We start from the raw sequence: 13,085 nt of genomic DNA on the forward strand, positions 1-13,085 counted from the left end.
GGCGAGCGAAGACATCTCAACGGTCGTCCCGGGCATAGTCGAGGGGAGACCGGAAGGGTACCTCTCCATCCTGGGTACGGTCTTCGTCCTCCTACCCCACAATCAGGCTCGGGAGCGAGAGAGTTTGGGGAGGGGGGCAAGGACCATCTGCCTGTCCCTCTGTGCGGATGCCCCCCAAACAGTCTTGAAAGTGTTAGGGGGGGTAGGGTCCTGCCAGACAGACACGGAGGACAACGGAAGTGGCGAACGGACCCCACTTCTGTGCGACCGGTCTCTATGTGGGAGAGCAGGGTGAGCGATTACACCCTGTCGCCCGACGAGCTGTGTCTGAAAAACAAAAGGGAAAACATTAATAAAAACACAACAATACAAACCTGAGGGGCTGAGAGCAGCCCCTGCGTGTCCAACCTCCTCGGACACTAAGCAAAAACTGATCTCCTCAGCTCCGGTCGGTGGGTGTATACTGCGGGGGAGGAGCCATCTTTCTTATTTGCATAGTGTCACCTCCTAGTCCCAGCAGCATACACCCATGGTTTCCCCCAATGAAGCGATAGAGAAAAAGTGTTTAGTGCATTAATTAGAGCTGGATCCCACCTGCTCTTAAAACTGTAGAATTTTATCCCAGGTAGAGGTATATAAGGTTAAGGCTACTTTACATGCTGCGACATCGTTAGCGATCTCATTAGCGATGTGAAATTCTAGATCGCAAGTGTGATCTTTAGAGATCGCACATGCGTAAAATAACCTATGTGCGCTCTCGAAAGATCGCACTTGCGATCTAGAATTTCACCTCGCTAATGAGATCGCTAGCGATGTCGCAGCATGTAAAGTAGCCTTTAGGGTCAGTACAAAGGGGCACGTCTTGTCCGCTGGCTGTAGGACTCTCATGAATTGTCAAATTTGTGGCTAATGACTCGCCCACTCCAGGGCCTTAGGTGACTCGGTATCGGGCTGGACAAGTCCGGGGTAGTCAGCGGTGGCGGGGCCCGATTCCGTGACCCTGGTGGAGTCAATTAATACGGCGAAATTAGGGGTGATGGTGATAATGTTTATATATGATTCGTGACGCCACCTGTGGTAAATTGCAGCTCTTTAGAGCCGCAGCTGCTGGAAGGGACCTCTGGGGCTGATGTTATAGCAGCTGAGATGCTTCTTGCTCTCCACAGGTAGAGCGGGTACCCCGGGGCAACCTTTGGTACTTCGTAGGTTCTATGGTGTTGTAGATGCAGTGCAGGATAAAGCAGACGACACAGGGCTTGCAGTTAAGATATTTACTCACTGTTTTGGTCTCGGTGCTGCAGTGAACCGGTTGCCCACAGTATGCTGGGATCCCGTCAGGGACCTCCGCCGATCCCGGGTAGTTCAAGGGCCAGTACCGGTGCACCCCTCTTTGTGTCCTTTCCTGACTGACTTCTTAGCCTTGACTGTTTTAGTTGAGCTGGTCTTGGCCTCCACCACAGGACCTGAACAAAGAGGGCTAACCGCAGTTGTATCTTGCCCCCTTCACTGGGGGTCTGTGGCGGGATGTGGCCCTGGGCGCTTGCAACCACCCCCGGCCTTCGGTGTTACTTTTGAGGAATTGTCTTTCTTCCCTCAGTCTCTCTCAGACTACACTGAACTAGAACTTCCTGGTTCCCTTGTCTACTCTCACTTGCTGACTCCTCCCACACACCCACTGACCAGGCCCCACCCACACTATTGGGACCACAAATGGGACTTATGCCCCCATGAATGCATCTATGGGGGTGGCTGCCACTATCCCCGACCCAGTTTATGCCTACCAATTGGTGTGTGCAAGTTTAGTCTGTGGACCGGCATATGACCCCATTCTTACCCAGGATGGGACATCACACCTCTGGCTGAGGTGAAATATCTCTGTGGCGACAGAAGCCTCAGGGGCGCCACACTAAGAGCCTTATTTTTAACAGTTTCTATAGCAGTAATGTAATTCCAATTTCATATATTCAATGTTTACATATTATAACAATTCAGAGTACAATTATATTCTTTTGGTTATATTGCAAATAAATAATTGGGGGGGGGAGAATGCTGTTGACAGATTTCCTTTAAAGAGTTTGTCCAAAAGCTAAACAAACGTCCAACCAAATCCCTAGTTATTGGGGTAATCTAAGCTAAATTTCTATTATGGATGAATTAGGCCACTTTCACACATCATTTTTTTGCCATCAGGCACAATCCGGCAAAATCATGAAAAAACGGATCCGGCGTCTGTTGCCGCCGGATCCGTTTTTTCCCCCATAGACTTTCATTAGCGCTGGATGGCCTTGCGTTTCATCCGTTTTTTGCCGGATTACTTGTCCGGCAACCGGATGAAACGTTGAAGTGAACGTTTTTGTGTCCGGCAAAAAAGCCAAAAAAAAACGAATCGCGCCGGATCCGAGCGCTGTACGGCGTGTTTATAATGGAAGCCTATGGACGCCGGATTCAGCGTAATGCATCAAAAAACGGATCCGGCCGCCGGATCCGGTTTTTTGAACTGAGCATGCGCAGTATCACACCGGATCTGTCAAAAAACTGAAGGAGCTGATGGAAAAAACTGATGCAACTGATCAGTTTTTTCGACGGATCCGTCGCATCAGTTTTTTTCGCCAGATTGTGCCTGGTGCCAAAAAACTGATGTGTGAAAGCAGGCTTAAAAATCCACCACTGTTCACAAACTACATTACTTTAACTACTATTGATTTTCATTTCAACAATTTCCTGTCTGATGACGCTTTGTTTGACAATCTCAATGCATGCTGGGATACTCAAAGCATCATTAGGGGGCAGAGGCTGCGGTCACTGACATATCTGAGCCGTCAACACAGAGCACACTGCGACTGTGCACATCGCACTATGACAGTGCGCAGGGACCAGATCAGCCCCTGAAACAAATTATGACCAATGATGCTTTGTTTCAAAAGAAGGGCCAGGCACTGTGGCTGTGTCACTGACTGCAGCCTCTGACCCCTAAAGACTCTTCATTTCAGGAAACGGGCAGGGGCTGTGTCAGTGATCGCAGCCTCAACCCCTGATGACGCTTTGTTTTGAGTATCCCAGCATGCACTGGAATTTTCAAAAGCAGCATCATCAGCAATCAAATAAGAAAAAACAAAAAAACCCAAATCAATAGTAATTAAATGGTGCAGTTAGTGAACAGTAGGGAATTTTTAATACAAACATTAAAAATTAGTTTAGATTACCCCAATACATAGATATGGATTTCATTGAAAGTCTATTTAGCCTTTGGATCACCCTTTAAGATATCTTTGCACACTGTATGGAAGGCTCATCATTACCAATCAGATGCAGGCAATTTGTAGGAGTCATCAGCCTGGAAGTGACATTTCCGGAGGTCAGCGATGTGTAGGGACAGTGAAGCTCGCTCATCACGCCGCTCATTTCCAGCTGGAAGGTCTCAGAATCGCCTGGGCCTGAGGAGGAGATGTACTGTATTACAGAAAGAGGAACACAAGAGGGCGCTGTAAATTCTGTGCCCAGGCCTGAGCAATGATTTGTTTATAAAACCAGTATGGTCTTCCTCATCAAAGTGCATTACTCTTTATAATCCAAATTGTCTCTCCAGTAAAGGAGACAAACTCTAGCACAGCGCCACCTATTGTTATAATCCACACATAGTCTGCTGCAGAACCCAATTTATAACATGGTGTCATATTACATAGGTCCCCTGAAAGGTGTCCTGTGGTATATGACACGGAGATGTAAGCAGATCTTCTGGTGTCTTATTTTCTGTAGTGCTAAAATCAGGTCAACAGCGCTGCAGCCAATCACTGAGTTCAGCCACTCCAAGCGAGTTGATGGCACAAGCCACTCAGAGCGGAGGAGCTCAATGATTGCTCCCACTGTTGACAACACTGCAGCCAGAGGTGGAGACTCAGTGCTGGACCGGTGGAGGGTGAGTGAAGCAAAAAAAAAAACAAAAAAAAAAACCTCTAGTTCCTGCAAGTCGATTGGGGCGTTTTGCATGGAAAAAGGGGGGGGGGGTTAAGAGAAGAGAAAAGAAGAAGGGGGGGGGGGGGTAAGAGAAGAGAAAAGGGGGGGGGGAAGAGAAGAGAAAAGAAGGGGGGGGGGGGAGAGAGAGAAAAGGGGGGGGAGAGAGAGAAAAGGGGGGGGAGAGAGAGAAAAGGGGGGGGGAGAGAGAGAAAAGGGGGGGGGAGAGAGAGAAAAGGGGGGGGGAGAGAGAGAAAAGGGGGGGGGAGAGAGAGAAAAGGGGGGGGGAGAGAGAGAAAAGGGGGGGGAGAGAGAGAAAAGGGGGAGAGAGAGAAAAGGGGGGGGAGAGAGAGAAAAGGGGGGGGAGAGAGAGAAAAGGGGGGGGAGAGAGAGAAAAGGGGGGGGGGAGAGAGAGAAAAGGGGGGGAGAGAGAGAAAAGGGGGGGGGAGAGAAAAGGGGGGGGGAGAGAAAAGGGGGGGGAGAGAGAAAAGGGGGGGGAGAGAGAAAAGGGGGGGGAGAGAGAAAAGGGGGGGGAGAGAGAAAAGGGGGGGGGAGAGAGAAAAGGGGGGGGGAGAGAGAAAAGGGGGGGGGAGAGAGAAAAGGGGGGGGGAGAGAGAAAAGGGGGGGGGAGAGAGAAAAGGGGGGGGGAGAGAGAAAAGGGGGGGGGGGGAGAAAAGGGGGGGGGAGAGAGAAAAGGGGGGGGGGGAGAGAGAAAAGGGGGGGGGGGGAGAGAGAAAAGGGGGGGGGGGGAGAGAGAAAAGGGGGGGGGGGGAGAGAGAAAAGGGGGGGGGGAGAGAGAAAAGGGGGGGGGGAGAGAGAAAAGGGGGGGGGGGAGAGAGAAAAGGGGGGGGGAGAGAGAAAAGGGGGGGGGGAGAGAGAAAAGGGGGGGGAGAGAGAAAAGGGGGGGGGAGAGAGAAAAGGGGGGGGAGAGAGAAAAGGGGGGGGAGAGAGAAAAGGGGGGGGAGAGAGAAAAGGGGGGGAGAGAAAAGGGGGGGGGGGAGAGAGAAAAGGGGGGGGGAGAGAGAAAAGGGGGGGGGGGGAGAGAGAAAAGGGGGGGGAAAGGGAGGGGGAGAGAGAAAAGGGAGGGGGAGAGAGAAAAGGGAGGGGGAGAGAGAAAAGGGAGGGGGAGAGAGAAAAGGGAGGGGGAGAGAGAAAAGGGAGGGGGAGAGAGAAAAGGGAGGGGGAGAGAGAAAAGGGAGGGGGAGAGAGAAAAGGGAGGGGGAGAGAGAAAAGGGAGGGGGAGAGAGAAAAGGGGAAAAGGGAGGGGGAGAGAGAAAAGGGGGGGAGAGAGAGAAAAGGGGGGGAGAGAGAGAAAAGGGGGGGAGAGAGAGAAAAGGGGGGGAGAGAGAGAAAAGGGGGGGAGAGAGAGAAAAGGGGGGGAGAGAGAAAGGGGGGGGAGAGAAAGGGGGGGGGGGGAGAGAAAGGGGGGGGGGAGAGAAAGGGGGGGGGGAGAGAAAGGGGGGGGGGAGAGAAAGGGGGGGGAGAGAAAGGGGGGGGGAGAGAGAAAGGGGGGGGGGGAAGAGAAAGGGGGGGGGGAAGAGAGAAAGGGGGGGGGGAAGAGAGAAAGGGGGGGAGAGAAAGGGGGGGAAGAAAAGGGGGGGGAAGAAAGGGGGGGGAGAGAAAGGGGGGGGGGAAGAGAGAAAGGGGGGGGGGGGGGGGAAGAGAGAAAGGGGGGGGGGAGAGAAAGGGGGGGGGAAGAGAGAAAGGGGGGGGGGGGGGAGAGAAAGGGGGGGGGGGAAGAGAGAAAGGGGGGGGGGAGAGAAAGGGGGGGGGGTAGAAACCGCGCGGATCAGGATTTTTGAAGTCCGGGTCTGCTCAACACTACTCATAGTACATTCTGGTGTAATGTCTTCTCCAGGTAAGTGATGTTCATACACCCGGGACATCCACATGAGGTTATTCTCCAGGTCAATACTTCTTCCATTGAAGCCATGCTCCAATATTGATGGTCATGTGCACATTGTAGAAGGTCGTAGGTGATGGACAGAGATCATACAAAACAGAACAATGCCACCATAACTTGGTCCGCCCCAATACTACATAGATGGTGTGCAGATTTACTTTGCAATATGAATGATGAACGAAATGGTACCGATCACCCAACCTAAGGAAAGGCTAATAAACAACAACAACAACAATAATAATAAAACAAAAAAAAAGATAACGAAGCTGACGACCAACTTGACGCTTCAGGAATAACAGTCTATAGGATGCCGTGTGCACATAATTTACACTGAAAATATCAAACCCTGCAAGAACTTCAAAATAATTAATTGTCCTCTTGGCCCCTGTTTAGGGGGATCCAGATTTTACAGGGGCTCTCAGACATTATTTGTGGGCAATTTTCATTGGATCATGTTTGGACTATCAGTAAATGCTCAGCCGGGTCCCACTGTCTTATCTTTGATTACAAGTGGTTGTTTTGTGACAGCTGCAGCCAAAAGCCCTGGCCTTGGTAGTTACATTCCGAACTTTTCAGACTGGATGCCAATAATAATAATAATAATAATAATAATAATAATAATAATAATAATAATAATATTTTTTTATTCATTTATATAGCGCTATTAATTCCACAGCACTTTACATACATTGTGAGCCCCAATGGGGACAGTGTTGCCAATCTAGGTTCCCTATCTGTATGTCTTTGGAGTGTGGGAGGAAACCGGAGGAAATCCACGCAAACACGGGGAAAACATACACACTCTGTGCAGATGGTGTCCTTGGTGGGATTTCAACCCAGGACCACAGTGCAGCGAGACTGCAGTGCTAACCACTGAGCCACCGTGCCGCCCAGTAATGACCGCTTTAGTCACTGACTTACCGCAGGGGTGACATGATGGCTGCTTGTAAACTAATAAGGGGAAAAAAAAACCAAACAAACATCTGCAACCTTAATGACTGATCAATTGAGAATAGAAGACATTTTTTCTTTTTACAAACTGAATGATCCCTTTCAACATAATATCATCATATAAAAGTCAGTAGTTGCAGGGATAGTCTCAGGAATCTCACATTTTGCCAGAAATGCCATATCCAGTCAAGCATTATCCTCCTAACATTGCATGGTATAATTGCATATTTCACCATTACATTTTTGTATGACCTTGTGTCAAAAAAAAAAAAAAAAAAAAAAAAAAACACAACAAAACTTTTAAGGCTATGTGCGCACTTACCGGATTTTTCGCGGATTTGCTGCATGTTTCGCTGCAGAAAATGTTCATAACATCTCTGCAGTGAATCACCAGCAAATCCTATGGAGAAAAAAAATCCTGTGTGCACTGGGCGAAATTTGACAGCTGCATGTTTTGCTGCGGGAATCCCGCAGCAAAAACAAGTGCATGTCACTTCTTTTCCGCACAGCGCTGCGGGATTTCACTCCATTGACTCAATGTTAATCAAGAAATCCCGCAGGGAATAACGCAGGCAGCAAATTCTGTGCGGTTCACTGCGTTTTCCTGCGTTATTCCCTGCGGTATTTCGCGGTTTACCTCCGGTAATGTACATCGCCTGTCTGCGGTTTTGCAGGGAAGTGATGTCATTACAGGAAGAGGAAGCCGTGCAGAGAGTAAACACACACACAGATCACACACACAGACATCACAGACATAGAACACATAGACACAGACACATAGAAAGAAAACGGAAATATAGAAAAAAAAAAAAAAAAAGAACGTGGGCTCCGCTGCATATTTACCTTCCAGCCGAGGTAAGCACACAGCGGCGGCCCGGTATTCTCAGGCTGGGGAGGGAGAGGGGCAGGGGTAATGTCCCCCGCCTCACTCCCCCTCCCGCAGCCGAGAATATCAGCCGCAGCTGCCCCGGCACTGTCGCATGCAATATGCGACAATACCGGCGTGTCCTCGGCTCTTCTTGCCACCGTGTAGCAGTGGTGGCAAGGTAATACAAGGGGTTAATGGTGATGGGGGACCACCGCCATTAACCCCAGGCTTGATCATGGCAGCGTCTATGTGACAGCTGACATGATCAACCCGTAAGTAAAGTGAAAAAAAACACAGACACCGAAAAATCATTTATTTTAAATAAAACAAACAAGCCTCGTTCACCATTTTATTAACCCCCCCCAAACAAAGCTCCGGCGTAATCCAGGTCCGACGTCCAGCGCTGCTTCCATCCAGCCGCGACTGTCACAGACACAGGCTGAATGAAAGCAGCAGAGGTAATTACCGGTCATTTCCCACGGCCGGTAATGTGAACTCACTGCCGACCGTGGGAAATGCAGCGATCTGTCATCTATCTCTCTATCTAGCTATCCCTCTGTCTATCTATCTATCCCTCTATCTATTCTTCTGTCTATCTACTCTCAGAATTAAATGACTTTTTTTTTTTTTTTTTCTTCAATGTGCTTTATTGCATTGAATGCAATAAAGCACATCCCAACCCGCACGCGGCAAAACCGCGGCAATACCGCGAATAATACCGCGGTAAAACCGCAGCAAACCGCGGCAAACCGCATGCGGTTTTCGGGTGCGGTTTCCCGCGGTTTTTTACCGCGGGTGCGGTAATCTTTGAGGGCATGCGGAATTTTCTCAAGAAAATTCCACTTCCCAGTGCGCACAGAGCCTAAAGGCCACTTTCTCATTCAGATAGTTATAAGTTACAAGTGGACCAACTCCCCCACATTGATGTTAGTCATAATGAGAAAACACATACCAAACTGTATACCCCAGGTAACAATCAGGAAATGACTGAGGTCCTTGCTAACAGTTAAAACATTCTCATCAAAATTGCTGTTGATACTTTTAGTGAAAATGAAGGGAATTTTGTTTACTTACCGTAAATTCCTTTTCTTCTAGCTCCAATTGGGAGACCCAGACGATTGGGGTATAGCTACTGCCTCTGGAGGCCGCACAAAGAACTACACTTAAAAGTGTAAGGCCCCTCCCCTTCTGGCTATACACCCTCCCGTAGGAGTACGGATTCCTCAGTTTTAGTACCAAAGCAAGAAGGAGGAAAGCCAATAACAGTTTCAAAAACAAATTCAATCCGATAACAAGATCGGAGAACTTAAGAAACAACATGAACAACATGTGCACCCGAAAAACGAAACCCTAAGAACAAATAGGGCGGGTGCTGGGTCTCCCAATTGGAGCTAGAAGAAAAGGAATTTACGGTAAGTAAACAAAATTCCCTTCTTCTTTTTCGCTCCTAATTGGGAGACCCAGACAGTGGGACGTCCAAAAGCAGTCCCTGGGTGGGTAAAAAGATACCACATGAACGGGCTGTCATACAGCCTCTTCCTACAGGTGAGCCACCGCCGCCTGAAGGACCTGTCTACCTAGGCTGGCATCTGCCGAAGCGTAGGTATGCACTTGATAGTGTTTGGTAAACGTGTGCAGACTCGACCAGGTAGCCGCCTGGCACACTTGCTGAGCCGTAGCCTGATGCCGCAATGCCCAGGACGCACCCACGGCTCTGGTAGAATGGGCCTTCAGTCCAGATGGAATCGGAAGCCCAGCAGAACGGTATGTGTGAAGAATTGGTTCCTTGATCCACCGCGCCAGGGTGGATTTGGAAGCTTGCGATCCCTTATGCTGACCAGCGACTAGGACAAAGAGCGCATCAGAACGGCGTAGAGACGCCGTGCGAGAAATGTAAATCCTGAGTGCTCTCACCAGGTCCAACAGATGTAAACCCTTTTCAAATTGGTGAACTGGATGCGGACACAAAGATGGCAAAGTGATATCCTGATTGAGATGAAAGGAAGAAACCACCTTGGGAGAAAACTCTGGAATTGGACGCAGTACTACCTTGTCTTGGTGAAACACCAGGAAGGGAGATTTGCAAGATAACGCCGCTAGCTCGGACACTCTTCGAAGAGACGTGACCGCCACAAGAAAAACTACCTTTTGTGAAAGCCGAGAAAGGGAAACCTCTTTCAAAGGCTCGAAAGGCGGCTTCTGGAGAGCAATGAGAACCTTGTTCAGATCCCAGGGTTCCAATGGCCGTCTGTAAGGAGGAACGATATGACAAACTCCTTGGAGAAACGTGCGTACTTTAGAAAGCCGTGCCAAGCGCTTCTGAAAGAATACGGATAGCGCGGAGACTTGACCCTTAAGCGAGCTAAGCGACAAACCTTTTTCCAACCCAGACTGCAGGAAGGAAAGAAAAATTGGCAATGCAAATGGCCAGGGAGAAAACCCTTGAGCCAAGCACCACGCTAAGAATATCTTCCACGTCCTGTGATAGATCTTAGCTGAGGATGGTTTCCTAGCCTGTCTCATTGTGGCAACAACTTCATGAGATAAACCTGAGGCCGCTAGGATCCAGGACTCAATGGCCACACAGTCAGGTTCAGGGCCGCAGAATTCAGATGGAAAAACGGCCCTTGAGACAGCAAATCTGGACGGTTTGGTAGTGTCCACGGTTGGCCTACCGTGAGATGCCAGAGATCCGGGTACCACGACCTTCTTGGCCAATCTGGAGCGACGAGTATGGTTCGATGGCAGTCGGACTTGATTTTCCGGAGAACTCTGGGTAACAATGCTAGAGGTGGGAACACATAGGGGAGTCGGAATTGCGACCAATCCTGAACCAAGGCGTCTGCCGCCAGCGCTCGGTGATCGTGAGACCGTGCCATGAAAACTGGGACCTTGTTGTTGTGCCGTGACGCCATCAGATCGACGTCCGGCGTCCCCCAGCGGCAACAGATCTGCTGAAACACGTCCGGGTGAAGGGACCATTCTCCTGCGTCCATGCCCTGGCGACTGAGAAAGTCTGCTTCCCAGTTTTCCACGCCTGGGATGTGAACTGCGGATATGGTGGACGCTCTGCTTTCCACCCACGTCAAAATCCGCTGGACTTCTTGAAAAGCTTGGCGACTGCGTGTTCCCCCTTGGTGGTTGATGTACGCCACCGCCGTGGAATTGTCCGACTGAATCCGAATCTGCTTGCCTTCCAGCCATTGTTGGAAGGCTCGCAGGGCAAGATAGATTGCTCTGATTTCCAGAACATTGATCTGCAGGGTGGACTCTTCCTGAGTCCACGTCCCCTGAGCCCTGTGGTGGAGAAACACCGCTCCCCACCCTGATAGGCTCGCATCCGTCGTGACCACTGCCCAGGACGGGGGAAGGAACGACTTTCCCTGTGACAATGAGGTGGGGAGAAGCCACCAACGCAGAGAGTCCTTGGCAGTCTGAGAGAGGGAGACAGTCCTGTCGAGGGACGTCGATTTCCCATCCCATTGGCGTAGAATGTCCCATTGTAGAGGGCGCAGATGAAACTGCGCGAACGGGACTGCCTCCATTGCTGCTACCATCTTTCCTAGGAAATGCATGAGGCGCCTCAGTGAGTGCGACTGGCTCTGAAGGAGAGATTGCACTCCAGTCCGTAGCGAGCACTGCTTGTCCAGTGGAAGCCTCACTATCGCTGAGAGAGTATGAAACTCCATGCCAAGATAAGTCAGAGATTGGGTCGGGGTTAGATGAGACTTTGGAAAGTTGATAATCCACCCGAAACTCTGGAGAGTGTCTAGTGCCACCTTCAGACTGTGTTGGCATGCCTCTTGAGAGGGTGCCTTTATAAGCAGGTCGTCTAGATACGGGATGACCGAGTGACCCTGCGAGTGCAGAACAGCTACTACTGCTGCCATGACTTTGGTGAAGACCCGGGGGGCTGTTGCCAGACCGAAAGGTAACGCTACGAACTGCAGGTGTTCGTCGTGTATGACGAAGCGTAGGAAACGCTGATGCTCTGGTGCAATCGGCACGTGGAGATACGCATCTTTGATATCTATTGATGCTAGAAAATCTCCTTGAGACATTGAGGCTATGACGGAGCGTAGGGATTCCATCCGGAACCTCCTGACTTTTACGTGTCTGTTGAGCAACTTTAGATCCAGGACGGGTCGATACGATCCGTCCTTTTTTGGGACCACAAACAGATTGGAGTAAAAACCGTGACCTTGTTCCTGAAGAGGGACGGAGGTCACCACTCCTTCCGCCTTTAGAGCGGCCACCGCCTGCAACAGAGCATCGGCTCGGTCTGGTGGTGAAGAAGTTCTGAAGAAACGAGTTGGCGGACGAGAACTGAACTCTATCCTGTACCCGTGAGACAGAATATCCCTCACCCAACGGTCTTTGACGCGTGACAGCCAAATGTCGCCAAAGTGGGAAAGCCTCCCACCGACCGCGGGTGTGGGAATCGGAGACCGCAAGTCAGGAGGACGCCGTCTTGGCAACGGTTCCTCCGGCTGTCCTTTTTGGGCGTGACTGAGACCTCCAAGAATCTGAGCGTCTCTGGTCTTTTTGAGTCTTTTTTGACGAGGCGAATTGGGACCTGCCCGGTCCTCGAAAGGACCGATAACCAGACTGACCCTTCCTCTGTTGGGGTTTGTTTTGTCTGTGTTGCGGTAAGGATGAGTCCTTACCCTTGGAGTGTTTGATGATTTCATCCAAACGCTCTCCAAACAATCGGTCACGAGAAAAAGGCAAATTGGTTAAGCACTTCTTGGAATGAGAATCTGCTTTCCAATGTCTCAACCACAGGGCCCTACGCAAAACAACGGAGTTGGCTGACGCCACTGCCGTGCGGCTTGTAGCGTCAAGAACAGCATTAATCGCGTACGACGCGAATGCCGCCATTTGCGAGGTCAATGGTGCTACCTGCGGGGCAAATGCACGTGTGACTGAGTCGACTCGCGCAAGCCCGGCTGAGATAGCTTGGAGTGCCCATACGGCCGCAAAAGAAGGCGCTAATGACGCTCCAATCGCTTCATAGATGGATTTCAGCCAGAGCTCCATCTGCCTGTCAGTGGCATCTTTAAGTGCCGCTCCATCTTCAACTGCAACCAAGGATCTAGCTGCAAGCCTGGAAATTGGAGGATCCACTTTTGGACACTGGGTCCAACCCTTGACCACCTCAGGGGGAAAAGGATAGCGTGTATCTTTAAGCCGTTTAGGAAAACGCCTTTCAGGATAAGCGTGGGGTTTCTGGATTGCGTCTCTAAAGTCAGCGTGGTCCAGAAAAGTGCTTAATGTACGCTTAGGGTATCTGAAATGGATTCTCTCGTGCTGCGAAGCTGACTCCTCTACAAGAGGAGCTGGTGGGGAAATATTTAACATCTTATTGATGTTAAATATAAGATCATTAACTATGGCGTCACCATCTGGTGT

At 50.3% G+C, this 13,085-nt stretch overlaps 1 protein-coding gene across 1 annotated transcript in view; it reads right to left on the reverse strand.

The window, feature by feature from the left end:
* FAM98C (family with sequence similarity 98 member C) overlaps positions 1-13,085 on the reverse strand; it is a 70,512-nt gene that overhangs the window by 45,583 nt on the left and 11,844 nt on the right. The window contains exon 3 of the mRNA XM_075323526.1: positions 3,300-3,434. Within this exon, the coding sequence (XP_075179641.1) occupies positions 3,300-3,434 (135 nt within the window). The remainder of the gene's footprint in view (positions 1-3,299; positions 3,435-13,085) is intronic.

This window comes from Anomaloglossus baeobatrachus, chromosome 9 (assembly GCF_048569485.1).
Source record: "Anomaloglossus baeobatrachus isolate aAnoBae1 chromosome 9, aAnoBae1.hap1, whole genome shotgun sequence".
NCBI lineage: Eukaryota > Metazoa > Chordata > Amphibia > Anura > Aromobatidae > Anomaloglossus > Anomaloglossus baeobatrachus.